Source organism: Urocitellus parryii, chromosome 6 (genome assembly GCF_045843805.1).
Source record: "Urocitellus parryii isolate mUroPar1 chromosome 6, mUroPar1.hap1, whole genome shotgun sequence".
In the NCBI taxonomy this organism is placed as follows: domain Eukaryota; kingdom Metazoa; phylum Chordata; class Mammalia; order Rodentia; family Sciuridae; genus Urocitellus; species Urocitellus parryii.
This window is the reverse complement of record NC_135536.1, coordinates 146,303,914-146,320,268: the sequence shown is the minus strand read 5'-3', so window position 1 is coordinate 146,320,268 and position 16,355 is coordinate 146,303,914. Positions and strand designations below refer to the sequence as shown.

The 16,355-nt window shown below is 41.6% G+C and overlaps 1 protein-coding gene across 2 annotated transcripts in view; it reads left to right on the top strand.

Annotated features, from left to right (window-relative positions):
• The window catches only part of Adamts17 (ADAM metallopeptidase with thrombospondin type 1 motif 17), a 349,540-nt gene that overhangs the window by 274,878 nt on the left and 58,307 nt on the right, over window positions 1-16,355 (top strand). For both annotated transcript variants that reach the window (XM_026394730.2, XM_026394729.2), the window contains 2 exons: window positions 2,447-2,606; window positions 5,052-5,187. In XM_026394730.2, coding sequence (XP_026250515.1) covers window positions 2,447-2,606; window positions 5,052-5,187 — 296 coding nt within the window. The remainder of the gene's footprint in view (window positions 1-2,446; window positions 2,607-5,051; window positions 5,188-16,355) is intronic.

The following is a 16,355-nucleotide window of genomic DNA, read 5'->3' as shown; positions in this document are numbered from 1 at the left end:
AGTCTCATGCCTAGCTTCTGCTAGCTCATAATTACTGAATATGTGTCTCTTTCCAAAGAACAGGACTTGTGGCAGCCTATGCATCTGTCTTCAAAGTACATTTGTCCTCAGTGCCTAGCAGAGTCTCTGACTGGAAGTTCTTTTCCCATTGATTTGTGATCCCCAGCAATCTACAGTTGTTTGAGGTTAGGTGAAACCACCCCAGAGACCTCCTGGAGTCCGCTGTGAACACTAGCACCCAGTGCAGGTGTTGCTCCATGATGGTGGCACTAACCCTGTTACAGTTTCTAACGAGACACAAGCCAGTGGGTTTCCACTTGTGCCTGTGCAACTCTTAGCTCACAAAATCTATTTCAAATGTATTCCTGCAAGTAGGTATCTGGAACCCAAGAACCCACACTGTAGCCATTGTTCTGTTTTGAGATTGTTTCCTAGTTAAAGTCATTAGAACAAGTCCTTGTATTCCACGTTTAAAACAGGTATTCAGAGGAGTTGAGAGGAAGCAAAAGACAGGATGAAATCCAAACACAAACATCACCCATTAGCCCCTGAGTTTATTCCCTCTAGCAAGCACCAAGATGAGTGCATTTCCTTCTTTACCAGAAGCTTTGCAAACTGAGCAGGTTGTCACCCATTAAAGCAAGAATACAGCCTGGCATCCTTCAGAACCCAAGAAACAAAACTCAGAAACAGCAAATCCTGCGTGGCTGAAGTTCCAGCCCTTGTTTAATATTCATTTCTTTTCTTTCTTGAAATAATGATTGCCACTTCCAGTTCTGAAATTTAGAAATGAAGGGTACCCCTTTGCTTCTGTGTAGAAAGCCCTGGTCCCAAAACTGGGATATGCATGTTTCTTGTAGAATTAGGAGCACCCACAGAATCTCAAGGACCTGCATTTGAAACCAATTATACACATGCACACACCAATTATACGTGGCTACAAAATTGCATGAAATTGGTTTCATATGGATTTTCGATTTGCCAGTCTTATTCCCACACTGAGATAATAAAGATCTCTTTTAAAGACTAGTTTTAAACAATTTTTTGAATTTTTTTGAACTGGAGGCATTTTTCCAAATACATTACTGAAGACTGTTTGTTGGAGAGGGGATGTTTATGCAGTTGGGTTTGCTCTTAGCACTCCCACCCCATCCCCCACTCAGCCTTGGAAGCCAGTAGAGGCTTGGGAATGATGGCTTCTTTCCTTGAGTGAACTTTCGACCTGGCTTACCCCAAGTTTAGGCAGGTGGGCCAGGCACTCCCTGTCTTGGGCTCCTGCTGGCTTTTCTCCTGAGCCTCTCTGGCTGCTGGCTAGAAGTGAATTTGCTAGCTGCTCAGCCCCAGGAGCATTTGCTGGTTCCAAGCTTAGATTAAAGATACATCATCTGCAGTCAGGCCACTTTAATCTGCTACTCCAGGACATGTTTTGTTACATTATGTCTAGAGAAATAAAGTCAATAATGCACCTGCTGGCCTTAAGGACTTGCCACCTGCATTCCCAAAGCACAAATACCTCCATTTTGCACACTCACTAGGCATAGGTCCCGGAGCTGCTTGATGGTCCCCACAAAATATTATAGATCCCTTCCTGCACCTCCACCCACTATCAACTTTAACCCTGGAGCTAAATCTCTGCCACCCCATGGGCACAGTCATCATACCATTCCCATGGCAATAGGAAGGCTAACACTTCCTTGGACCTAGATGTCCCCAAAACTGTTCTGGGGCAGGTATGGGGAGCTGCACTTCTTGAACCTGTCTTCTGCCCAAATGCTCCAGTTGAAACACACCACTAACTAGTGATTTGGGAACAAAGAAACAAAGAGCAGTACTTTTTTTTTTTTTTTTAATACCAGGGATTGAACCCAAGGGTACTTAACCACTGAGCCACATCCCCAGCCCTTTTTATTTTGAGACAGGGTCTCACAAAGTTGCATAGGGCCTTGCTACATGGCTGAAGCTGGCTTTGAACTTGGGATCCTCCTTTCTCAGCCAGCAGTGGGATTACAGGCAGGCACCACCATGCCTGACACAGTGCTCATTTTTAAAGAAATAGAGTAATCCTCTGTGTTTAGATGTCTTTTGGGCGAACGTAGTGTATGTGTATCTTTCATGTGTGCAAGGACAGCATTGTAGAAACATGGGCAAACATGGGCAAACATGGGCTTTGCTCTGAATGGACCAGCTCTCTGGGAATAGTGCCACAAAGAATCTATAGAATTGTTCAGTGCCAAACTCCTCATGTACACAGGTCCCCTATGATGATGTGCATTTACCCCACGCCTTGAGGAATCCAAGGTTGAGATAAAGGAGCACCCCTTAGACTGAACCTGTTTTCTACCCCTTGAAGAGAAACAGCTACAAGGTGGCCTGGTTTGCACACTTGGCAACTTTGTGGGCTCCTGGTCCATTTCAACATGGCCCTTTTATTTTGCCACTGACCCAGGTGCTGTTATTTCATGACCAGAATTATGGAATTCATTACGAATACACCATTCCTGTAAACTACACCGCTGAAAATCAAAGTGAACCAGCAAAGCCACAGGACGCTTTGTTCATCTGGACCCACAGCGGCTGGGAAGGGTGCAGCGTGCAGTGTGGAGGAGGTGAGGGCCGAGCAGTGGGCTGGTGGGGTGTGCAGTTGTGCTGAATGAAGAAGTAGTAGACCCAGGGGCCTCTGCAGCCAGCACTGAGAGCATGGGGAGGTCCCTGCATTTCCATGGGAACTTACCCAAGTCCCACCAAGAACTGTCTGCAGAACACTTGAGTAGGGCCTTCTCAGTGCCTATACATTAGTGTATGGAGACTGCTCCTTTCCCTGTGGCATGGACCTAGGAGTAGAGATTAGGCCAGTGCATGGCTGCATTACAGGTATGACAGGTTGACCCTGTGAATGAACAGGATAGACCTTCAACTATTATCACCTGGTGGAAGAGCACCAGACAACGTCTCTGCCTGCTCCCAGATACCCTTTGCTCTTTGCCTCAGTAACCCCCTACAGAACGAACCCCTACAGGTTGGGTAAAATATTCTGAGCTGACTGCACAGCTTCTCATCCTATCTCAGCAAATGACTTGCCTCTCAACACCTAAATTTCTTCACCTCTAGAGATGATTGCCCCTCTCATCCATTATGGATACTGCAGGATGAGCCAGTGACTGTCCTGCTCCAAGAATTGATTTGACCAAAAGGCATTTTGTTTATTACTGGGTCCTCTAGAAGGAGCAGTAGGAAGCTCTTCTGAACTCTCAGCCAGCAGCCCCTTTGTACACTGTAGTTTACCACAGGGTTATGAGAGATGGGACACAGGATTGGTGGGTTCTGATGGGCACAGATTTAGGATAGAAAGTTGACCAGGACTCTGGGTGGCAGTCATGGCAGAGTAGAACCCAGGTATTGCCTCACCTATCTCCATGCTGAATGGCTACTGACTGCTAAGATACCCTTGATCAGAAACCCATTGTGTAGGGGATTGTTTACCATCTAAGTACTTCATCCATTTTTCCTAGGTAGGAAATTGAGCCACAGCATTTAGATTAAGCCCATAAGACACTGCCAGCATCAACTGTGAATTCCTTTCTGTGCATCTTGGGTAACTTCCCATTTTGTTCTCAGCCTCCTTCTCAAAGAGCCCATGACAGTTGGTATATCCTTGGGGGGGGTCCACCATGAGCTCTGTGGTCCTCCTACTTTGCATCTCTCCCCAAGAACCCCCTTTTCCCTCAGGGCTTCAGCCACTGGTCTTCCAACCTCCAAATCCAGCAGCCAACACCTATACCTTTGACTGCCACCAGACCTTTCCTGCTGGGTGGCTCACTGCACACTAAACACCCAGATGGAACAGTGATCGAGCTCTGCTGGGCCAGGAGACCTGTTCTGTCACCATCACTCCTGGCTTGATGGCAATTCCTTTATGACACTGATGACTTCCAGTTGCCTACAGTTGTCAGACCTGGTGCCAAACCTGAAAGCTGGCCGGAGGAGCTCTGAGCTTTCATAGTCACACAAGGCTGCAGTTGTGGGCAGTGGGAACCCACAGAGAAACTCAGGACTCCATAATATTTATTTCATTCCTTCATGACAGATTTCCCCCAAAGACATCCTGCAAGGAGTCTGTGATCCAAAGAGTTGTACTTGGCTCCCTATTAATCTTTTATTGTCACTCTTCCCAAATAATAAGGATGACATCAATATAGCAGATGAAGTGTTAACCTCCTGCCATGTTCCATTCTACTACTTTATTTATATTAATTCACTCTAACAGCTCTGAGGCACCCCAAGGCATCAGGAGGTTAGGCGAAGCAGCCCATTGGAGGAACCCAAGACACAGAAGCACGACAGCCAACTTCTGACACCATGATTCACTATGACATTATTCATGACAGAGCCAGGACTTGAACCTGCATAGCCTGGCTTCAGAGCCACCCTCCTAACTGCCAATCATTCAGCCTCCCTGACAAAGTTGTGCCACACAGTGTTTAGGGTGTTTTGGGAATACCCAAGGAAGGCTAATGGGTTTACAAAACTACCAAGGAACACGTGATGCACAAGTCTACCAGTTGTCCAAGTGGACAAGTGCAGATCAGCCCTGGAATGCCTGCCAGGGGGATGCAAGTCTGCGTGTCCTTCACACCAGCCACCCTGATCAGCACATCAAATGATTGGCAGTCTTTGATGGAAATGAAAGACCCAAATCAAAACTTTGGCTTCAGTGTATCAAGATGTTTCCAAGGACACAGCTGATCTGAGGTGTTGCTGCTTTCTGATCTTGTTCTGGCCTCTCCTGTCCCATACTGCCCCTGCCACATGTCTTATACACCTCAACCCTTAGATGACAGTGTTCTCTCTCTCTCTCTCTCTCTCTCTCTCTCTCTCTCTCTCTCTCTCACACACACACACACACACACACACACGCACTTCCAATATGACACCATTTTAAAGGACACACTGATCAACAATTGCCCCCAAACACTCCTCTGTACATGTGAATGAATGGCCTCTCCAGGTGTGTGCAGCCATAACCTCTCTCACCCCTATGTTTTGGTTTCCAGGGGAACGCAGAACCATCGTGTCATGCACACGGATAGTTAATAAGACCACGACTCTGGTGAATGACAGCGATTGCCCTCAAGCCAGCCGCCCTGAGCCCCAGGTCCGAAGGTGCAACACACACCCATGCCAGTCACGGTAAGGAGCTCTGTCCTTAGCTTAGCCCCACAGGATTGGGGGCAGCAGCAGAGCACACGGGGGGGCCGGGAGGGTTGTCACACCTAATGCTAGACTCCGCCATGTTCTGTTACCGTTACTGAGTGGTTTCTGCTTGTTCAAAATTATCATGTGCTACTTTACAACAGGAACACATTCTGAAAAGTGAAATACATAAACGAGTAACATAGCCATTATTCTCATTAACAAGCACTATATACTGTACACAATTGCATGTTTGTGCTTTTATGTGATTGGCAGCACAGTAGGTTGCCTCCACCAGCATCACCGCAAACATCTGAGTTGTTATCCATTTTGCTACAGCATCTCAGCAGCTACAATGTCACTGGGTGATAGGAATTTTTCAGTGCCGTTATAATCTTACATGACTAAGACGTTGTACGTGTGGTCTACCATTGACCAAAATGATATATAGTACATGACTGTACTAAATTTCTGCCTACCAAATCAGAACTTTCATGGAAATGTGCAACCCTAGCTGGAAGAAGCTTATAAGAAACTACTGATAATATCTCAGAGGAAAAAAATAGCCTTTGCTACACATTTTCAAGCGGTAACCATTGACTCCCCCTAAATTACTTTGTCTTGGAGGACAAGGAAATAAATGTTAGAGTCTGAGTGGCCAGGAGGGAGCGCGCACACTGGTAAATGTGTGTGTTTGGCCTGTTCCAGTGAAATTTCTGCCAGTGAGTGCAGATCTTGGTGTGTGTTGTTTCCATCCCAGCCCAGCTTTCATGGCCTTGTGACTCACATGCTCTGGAGTGAGCTCCTGGGTTGTTAGAAGATGAACTGTGTGAAATCAGTTCTGCCTCTGTCCTTGCGGTCATTTTACTGGAGCATGCATGGTACCGTGTTACATTGACCATTGTTACCTCTTGGCCTCTCAATCTTCTCTGAGGTGAGGTGAATGTGTTTTGGTTTGTGGTTCTGCGGATCATGTTAAGGTATGCCTACCTTTTCTAACTAGACTGGGCTCTTGTTATGGCAGTTTTCCAGGTTTCTTAAGCTCAACTTGTGTTTCTTGCCTTATGCAGGAGTTTCACAAAGCATTTGGCTTTTGCACCAAGCCCCCTTTGCTTTGTCAAACTCTTAAATGTATTTGAGTGAAAGACAGAATATGGGAGGGAGAACAAATCCAGGCTTGTTACGTTGATTTAATATGCTCCTTGGAAAATTAAGAATGAAAATCCATCCCAATGCTGAAGGCCTTAAGGAAGTGCTCACTGCAAAAAGGAATCTTATTGGGTGTCTTGGGTATTGGCAGCCTTTCCTCAAACCTATCAATCAGTCAATCACACAGTCACAAACATGTGGCACCAAAGAAGAAAGGACTTGCCATTGTACAGGCTTTCTCATGTGTCATGAGAGATACATGATGTGGGTCCCATACTTGGAGCCTCCCCTTCACTCAAAGTGGACCCACAGCACCTCCAAAGAACTCCAAAGAAAAAGGGTTAAAAGCCAAAAACTCAAGGATTCTGCATCCTTTAAAAATGCAGAAGATTCTATGGGAACAACTCATATTGGACTTTTTTCATTGCCTAATTGTTCAGCTACTCAGCATCCAGCCTAGCTCTTAGCACACATTACATCTCCTGTGTACTATTCGTCCATTCAACGTGGATTTATCTAGCACCTTCCCAATCACCAGGCACTCTCCTTGGCACCAAGGTGGCAAGGACGAGGTTTTCTCCCTGGCCACTGCTCTCTCTTCTATCCCACCCACTTCTAGTCTCATCCTGACTATGAAGTCATGGGAAGTGGACTCAAAGAATGAGTGGAATTTCTATAACCAGATGAGAAAATGAAATTGATAAAAGACATGACAGCCCTGGAATTTGCCTTAGAGCCTAGAAAGGAAATGCCTAGGTGTCTCCTCTAGGCTGGTTTTGTTTGTCAGATTGTTTGTTTTCATTTATTCTGAACCATCTGACCCTTTATTGTTACCTAAAGAGGACCAGAGGACACACGAAAGTGAATCATCATGAGTTTTTATTGTTTGGCTAAAGAAATATGTTTGACAATAGATTTCAGAATTCTTGCAAATCCTATACAAAGAACTCAAAAAATATAACACACACACACACACACACACACATACACAAAGAAAAATCCAATCAATAAATAAGCAAAGGAACTAGACAGACATTTCTTAAAAGAAAAAATATGGTCAACAAATCTATGAAAAAATATTCAACATCCCTAGCAATTAGAGAAATGCAAATTAAAACTACAGAGATTTCATCTCCAGTTAGAATGGCAAGAATCAAGATTATGAACAATAAATGCTGGTGAGGTTGTGGAAAGAAAGGAACGCTTGTATACTGCTGATGAGACTGCTGCAAACTAGCACAACCACTCTGGAAAACAGTATGAACGTTCCTCAGAAAACTAAGAATGGAGCACCATCTGACCCAGCTATCCCACTCCTCAGTATATATCCAAAGGAGTTAAAATCGGCAAACTATAGTGACATGGCCACATCAATTTTATAGCAGCACAATTCACAATGGCTAAACTATGCAACCAACCTAGATACCCACCAAGAGATAAATGGATAAAGAAATTGTGGCAGATATACACAATGGAGTGTTAGCCACAAAGAAGAATGACTTTATGACATTTGTTAGTAAATGGAAGGATCTGGAGACTATCATGCTAAGTGAAATAATCTAAACCCTAAAAACCAAAGGTTGAGTGTTTTTTCTGACATGTGGATGCTAACCCACAATGGGGGGTGGTGGAGGGATGCTCAGTGGATTATACAAAGGGGAGTGAAGGGAAGGGGGTTGGATATGACTAGGAAAGACAGCGGAATTAATCAGGCATAACATTCCTATGTTCATATATTAATATACCACAATGAGTCTTACCATCATGTACATCCACAAGACTGGGATCCTAATTAGAATAAGTTATATTCCATGCTTGTATAAATATATCAAAATAGATTCCACTGTCATGTGTAACTCAAAAGAACAAATTAAAAAAGAAAAATAAAAACTTTTTGCAAATCCTAAAGGTTATATACGTACATCAGACACAGTGTTGCACACCCATAATCCCAGGGACCCAGGAGACTGAGGCAGGAGGATTGAAAGTTTGAAACCAGCTGAGGATATAGTTTAGTTGGCAGAGTGCTTGCCTCGCATGCACATGGCCTTGGGTTCAATTCCCCAGCACCACAAAAAAAAAAAAAGAAGAAGAAGAAGAAGAAAAGTTTGAAATCAGCCTGGGCAACTTAGTGAAACCATGTCACAAAATAAAATAAAAAGGGCTGGAGATGTAGCACCCCTGTGTCTAATCCCCAGTACCACCACCAAAAAAAAAAAAAAAAACAAACCTATGCATACACATACTTATTTGTGTATACACACACATACTAGATACAGCTATTCAGCCTCTGAATATGTACTCTGTAAATGTATTTGGACAATAACATTTGAATTATTGCAGAGCAGGATCTAGTAGTTGTCATGAGTCTTTCACAAGAACCTATAGTTAACGGACTTGTGCTTGTACACAAAGACAAGTGGAGAGGTTCCACTTTGGAAATGAGTGCTAGAAAAAAAGGGAAGGCAATCTAACACATAAGTAAAACCCCTGTGTAAAGTGGGTGGGACTTGGAGGTGTGTAGAGTCTGCAGAAAAAGTGTCCGTTTCAGTGTGGGTGTGATTGGAGGACACCCCTATACCCTGGAAGAGCCCAAGAACCCAGTGCATGAACTTTTCTGATGAAGGCAAAATTCTGTTGAACCTGGCAGAGTGAGAGAGTCTTTCTATATTATTGTTACTCTTTGACCTTTAAAACAACAGTGATGTTTGTCTTTTTTCCTTGTATTTTCCTTTATTTCTCCTGATCACTCTTTAATTTTCTTCCACCCTCTTTTTCCATTGAGTTCCCCACAGTTTCCTTTGCCTTCCCAACTGCACACCATTAGCACCTCTTTATTCTAATCCTGTGCCTAGCTCTGTGGATACTTCTCCTGAACCCTGCTGTAACCATATGGAATCTGGAATCTGACACGCAGGGCAGATGGCCTCTCTCCAGCATCTTGCACACCAACACAAACACGTCGGCAAACCCAGCCCCTACATTGGCAGGAGAGGCAGAAATCACAGATCAGCTCAGCTGTTATGACTGTGGCCGGCAGCCTTCACCTTGCTGACCACAGTCTGCAGGGAAGAGGCCCCCTGTCATACGCATCCAAAGAGCCATGCTGTGTGCCAGACCCTGGAGACCCAGCCCCAGCTAGTCCTGGAGCAAGGAAGCAGGGGCTACAGTGAAGTGTGCTCTCCTTGGAGCACCGAGCTCATGCTTTACCAGATTTAACATTTTTGCAGTCTTTGCGAGCTTATTAGCCACTTGAAAAGCCATTCCAAGTTATTAGATATTTCCCTACAGTATTTATGATTTGAACTTCTTCCCAGGCAGTACATGCTGTACTGTACATCGAATTAGGGTGATTCAGAAAAGAACATTCAACAACTCACTGGCAATTGAATTGAATAGTCATCTGCGAGGAAGTGCATTTGGTTTTTAAATCTGTCCTCCTTGCTCAATTATCTTAACCCAGCTGGCCTTGTTTTGGGTTAAAATTGAATGGAATACCTCATTTTCTTATTAAAGCATGTTCCATGTGTGCACACGCATGCACACGTATGCAGAGAGGGGATTTGGAGGCTATGACTTAAGAATAAATCCTGGATCTTTAACTACAGATATGATTGAAAAGATGTCGTTGTTTAGTCCTTTTCTTGCTATTAGAAACTTGAATTTTTACTTCCTGTTTTCTTCTAAAATACAATGAGTAAATCTAATTGTGAATCACCACTGGTTCTATTGGTCCACTCCATGCCTTGGTGGAGGTGTGTGAGTGGTGAGGAGAAACTTAGTCGTTGGATCTGGAACTCTTTTCTAACATTATCCAAATCCAAGGATCTTACTTGGGCTTAAATAGTAGAGTTTTGAAGCCCTTCCTTATTTATCTACATTCAGAAGCAAAGCAAGATGGAAGAAGAGAAAGCATTTTCTGAGTTCTTCCGACTATCCCAATGTCCCTCCCTTTGGCTATTCCAGAAGGCGAGCAAACTCCTAGAAACCAAGTTCACAGGAACCTGTGTTATTTCTGTGAGGAAATGCTTCTCATGGACTCTGCAACTCATCAAAAGAGGTCCTTCTCTCTTCCTGACTTTCCTGAGTAATACAATGTAAAGACCATCAAGCACTTGATATTTCCATTTCACTTTTTATGTAATACTATAGGAAAAGAAAAATAAAGGGAAAAGTTGGAATTCAATCTGAGGTATACTTAAAGAACAAAAGCAATAAGAACAGTCATTTGTAAACCCTGCCTTTGATTGCTACTAACCCTGGCTTTGCCCCCTGAGATGTTGGGACCACCACCTCAGCGTGAGCCCCAGTTTAGAAGGTACTAACTCAAGGATGTGTTTTTGTTTTGTTTTGTTATTATACCAAAAAAAAGAGCATGTTACTACATTGAATTTCTTCTTATTCTTTTGTTACAAAGTGATCCATCAGAAATGAAAGGAAAACCTATTCCCCAGGCTCTGGAACAAAATGTAAGAGATAATAGAAGAAATGGCTCTATTAGGAGAGTGACAGCAGAAGGATTCCTAACCTGAAAAATTGCTGGAGAAGTTTCAAAAATGAGCTTAGATGCGCTAGGTTACTGCACCCCAGAACACTCTTCCCCATGGGACCTAATGAAGGTTTTTGTTTGGGGAGTTTTTCTGTTGTTGTTGTTGTTTTGGTTTGGGGTTTTTGACCGAGTTTTGTGCTGGCAAACTCTTACAGGAATGAAGAATCCACAGTTAGTTAAAGATCATTCTTTTCTCCCTAAAAGTACATATTTATATACAGATATATTAAAGTGTGGGGAAAGAGGTAGCATGCAAAAAGAAGCCACAATAGGAAAACATGAGGGTTATGCTCACAACAAACAAAATAGTTTTTTAAAAACATGCTACTAGAGATACATTTATAAAGAGAATAGAATAAAGGAGACATGACAGTTATAAAGCATGTACACCTCGACATAAACCCTAAAATAAAGAGAGCAAAAACTGAAATAAATGAAGGGAGAAGACAAAATTTTAATAGTAGAGACTTCAATATCCCACTTTCAACAACAGATTGGAAAACCTAGGTAAAAGATTAACCAGAAAACAGAAGACTTGAACGATGCTATAAACTAGGTTTAATAGACAGCTGTACAACAGCCTGCCTACCAACAGAATACACATTCTTCCCAAATTTATATGAAACATTCTTCAGGATAGAACATATGCTGGGCATTTAGACAAACCTAACAAATCTAAAAGCATTGAAATAATACAAAATATATTCTCTGCCCACAAGGGAATGAAATTAGAAATCAATAAAAGAAAGAAAGTTGGAGAATTCACAAATATGTGGAAATTAAACAATGTACTTTCTCAATAATTCATGGGTAAAAGAGAAATCACAAGGCAAACTAAAAGAATTTGAGATGAATGAAAATGAAAGGCACACTATTCCAAAACTTAGGGTGTGCTGCTAAAGCAGCCTTTAAGGCAAAATTCATAGCTTCAAACACTTATATTAAAAAACAAATATTTAAAATCAATAGATGTAAGACTCTGAAAAAGAAAACCCAGAGTATAAAGCAAACAGAAGAAAGAAGTAATAAACATTAGAGCAGAAATTAATGATATAGGGAACAGAAAAACAGTAGGCATTCTACTGTCATGTATAACTAATTAAAACAAAACAACTTTAAAAAATTACCAACTTCAAAAGAAAATTATAAGTTGACCATATGAAGAAATTAACATGATTTTAAAAATTCAGCTAGATTGGCCAAGAAACTAAAAAGACTCAAGTTACTAAAATAAGAAAGAAAAGAGGGGGCATTATTATATACAGAAATAAAAAGGATGGGGAATAAACACTATGAAAAACTGTAAGCTACAAGAAATTGATACACTCCTAGAAAGATACAAATAACCACAACTGAATAACCTACAGCTTCATGCTTAACTGTGAGAGGCTGAATGTTTTCCTTCAACAGTTAAGAACAAGACACAACATCTGCTCTTACTACTAACATTCAACATCGTGTGGGAAGTGCCAGGACATTTCCCCAAGAACGTGAAATAAAAGGCATCCAAACTGGAGGGGAAGAAAGAAAACCATATGTGTGCAAATGACATGGTTTTGTATTTGGAAAATCCTGAGGAATCTACTAATGAAATTATTAGAACTAATCAACAAGTTTTGTGAGGTTATAGGATATAAAGATTAGTAAACAAAAACGAGGGCTTGGGGTCTCTATGGAAGAATGCTTGCCTAGCAAACACAAAACCCTGGGTTCCATCCCCAACACCAAAAACAAACGACAGCAAAGTTAACCCGTTTCTATGTAATGGCAATGAACAAAGTGAAAATGACAACATTTTATTTACTAGAGTATTAAAACGAATAATACTTAGGAATAAACTTAATTAAAGAATTTCAAAACTCCCACTCTAAGAACTACTAGAAGATTTCAGCAATTGGAAAGACATCATTTTCACGAATTGGAAGACTTGTTAAGATAGCAGAACTAAATTACCTTATGTGCATATATGATTACCCAACCGGTGTAACTCTATATCATGAATAACTAGAAGAATGAGAAGTTATACTCATACCTATGTATGAGGTGTCAAAATGCATTCTAGTGTCCTATGTAACTAATTAGAACAAATTAAAAAATTTTTAAAAGATAGCAGTACTAAAATACCTTTTGCCTAAAATAAAGTAAAATGTCATTGAGAGTCCAGAGATAAAGTCCTCACATTTACTTTCAGTTGATTTTCAACAAGGCTATCAAGAGCATTCAATAATGCCTTTGCCTTTTCAGCAAATATTGTCTTTCTTTTCAGCAAATGGTACTGGGACAACTAAATATCCACATGCAAAGTTGGACACCTGTCTTGACACCATATACAAAAATTTACTCAAAATGCATCAAAGTTCTAAAGATCTAAATGTATAAAACTTAGAACAGGCAAAATCTTCATGACTTGGATTAAGTAATGGTTTCTTAGATATGATAGCAAAAGTACAAGCAACCAAAGAAAAGATAGATATATTAGAATTCATCAAAATCTAAAACTTGTACTTCAAAGGACACCATCAAGAAAATGAAAAGATAACTGAAGAGAGGGAGAAAGTTTTCAAATCATAAATCTGATGTGAGACTTAAATTTATAATATGTAAAGAACTACTACAAATCAGTAAAAAATGACACATGCCCAATTAAAAACTGGGCAAAGAATCCAAATAGGCATTTCTCCAAAGAAGATATGCAAATGTCTAGCAAGCACATGAACAGATGCTCAGTATCATCAGTCACCAGGGAAATGCAAATTAAAACCATAAGGAGGTACAACTTCACAACCACTAGAATGGCCATAATCAAAAAGGCAGATAATAAGTATTATTGAGAATGTGGAGAAATGAGAACCTTCATACACTGAGGTGAGAATATTAAATGGTACAACCTCTTTGTAAGTAGCCTGGCAGTTCTTTTTTTTTTTAACCTTAATTTTACTTATTTATTTATTTTTATGTGGTGCTTTTTTTTTTTTTTTTTTTTTGAGCCCAGTGCCTCACACATGCTAGGCAAGCGCATTACCGCTGAGCCACATCCCAGCCCCCCAGCAGTTCCTTTTAAAGTTATACTTGGAATTTACTATTCAATCTAACAATTTTACTCCTATACATAAACCCACAAGCAATGAATATAAGTCCACATGAGAATTTGTACCCATTTATTAATAGCATCATTTTTTATAATAGCCAAGGGGTAGAAATGTGAACGTTCAACCACTGAAGAAAAGGCCAATTATGATATATCAGTACAGTGGAATATTATTTGGTCATAAAATGCTACAACACAGGTGAATCTAAAAAATCATGCTAAATGAAAGAAACCAGTCACAAAAGGTCACACATAAAATTCCATTTAGATGAAATATCTAGAATAGGCAAACGCACAGAGATGGAAAATAGATTGGTGGGTGCCTAGGGCTGAGGGGGTGGGGGAGATAGAGAATTTAGGGTTGATTACTCAAGGATATGAGATTCCTTTTTGGTATAACAAAGATATTCCAGATTGTAGTTTTAAAACCATTGAATTATATACTTCAAATGGCTGAATTGTGGCTTATGAGTATTATCTCCATAACACTGTTTAAAATATAAAAAAAAATGTGTATTTATTATTGCAGCCTTTTGAGGCTCCCAGGGAATTGTTGAGTTAATAGGCTGGCAGGCTGACCCAATCCCCAGAGCCCAGTCTCCAGAGTCTAGGATATCTCAGAACTCAGGGAAATTGAAGACAATCAGGAACCTGGGTTTGAAAGTGCTCAGTGTCCGCTCTTGAGCAATCATCAGTGGATCTTATTCTAATGGCTGTTCTTACCATACCTAAGCTATCTATCTATCTCATCCTCTCCCACTAGAAGATATTGATACAAGTTGAGCATCCCTAATCCAAACTTCCAAAATTCAGAATGTTCCAAAATCTGGAAACTTTTTGAGTGTTGATGTGACACCCCATGGAAAATTCCACACTTGACCTTGTGTGACAGAATGCAGTCAAAATACAGGTGCACTAAAAATGTGGTATAAAATTACTCTCAGGTGATATATGTGAGTTATATATGAAACACAGTGAATTTCATGTTAAGACTTGGGTCCCATCTCCAAGATATCTCATTATGTGTGTGTTGCGTATATTCCAAAGTCTGAAAAATCCAAAATCCAAACCTTTTCTGGTTCCAAACATATTAGATAAGGAATACTGGATCCATACTAACAATGGCATGTAAGGCACTGTGTTCATTCCAAGTCCATTCATGGTGTCCCTTTCCTCCAGAGGGTTCACGGTACTCTTGAAGTAAGGCTGTACATCCTGTCTCCCAGTGGCAGGTACTTCCTCAACCACAGACTATAAGTCTTGCAAGACTACCACCAGCCAGCCAGCTAGCTAGGGTGCCTTATGTACGCACTGATTCTGGGCACAGCAGCACCTCCCACAGTGTGGCCTACATCAAATTTAAAGGAAGAAAGGATGTTACGGTCCTATCAGGTAAGGAAGTTCTGTCTAGAGTTCCATGGAATTCAACACCCTGTGATCTAAATTCTCACTAGGGGAGCAGAAGGACGAGTGAAGGGGGTTCACTCATGCATCCAGGAGACCCCCTTTTTCAGCTATCATACTTGATCAAGTTACAGTGTAGGAACCGGACTCTGCGTGTACTTCGGATGTGCCACTGGGTGCCGTAACTCACTAGGAGAGCACAAAATGGTGCTATTTCCTACGAGAATTCTGATCTAGGAAACTAACCTTCCTGAAGCTTCTGCAGAAAAAGGGTGCTCCTGGAAATAGGCTTGAGGGACCATCATCCTGCAAAGGACATTGCTAGGGGTGACCCCACACCACCATTTAAAAAGTAAATTCAATCAGCTTCTTCCTTCTATTGAATAGTCAGTGATATATAATAGGAGGTAAGGTGACCATCCATTAAGCTAATGGCATGGCTGCCAATGAAACTCCTGTCCCCACCTGCTCTGAAACCATGGCTGTAGCATAGAAATGCAAGGAGGTAACCCAGGCACCAGTCTCTAAAGCACATTGAACCTTTCTTTTGGTGAAGCAAGATGATATGCTCAGAAACCTGTGCCTCCACAGACCTGTCATGCTAGTAACTTGAGAGGCTAAGGCAGGAGGATCTCAAGTGTGAGGCCAGCATGAGCAACTTAGCAAGACCCTGTCTCAAAATAAAAAGGGCTGGGGGTATAGCTTAGTAGTAGAGTGCCCCTGGGTTCAACCCCCAGTACCACAAATGAAAAAAAAAAAGAAAGTGGCTGGGGTGGGGGGACCCTGTGCCTCAAGGGCCTTTGATCCCAGGCGATGGAAATTTATGTCAAAATACACCAAAAAGGAAAAGGGCATACAGAAAGAATATGGAGTAGCTCCTGAAATTGAGGAAACACTGACTGCAGTGTTTCAGGGGCAGCTGCCACACACAGGCCCTGCAGGGCTCCACAGGCATGCTGCCTATGCTCCCGGGGC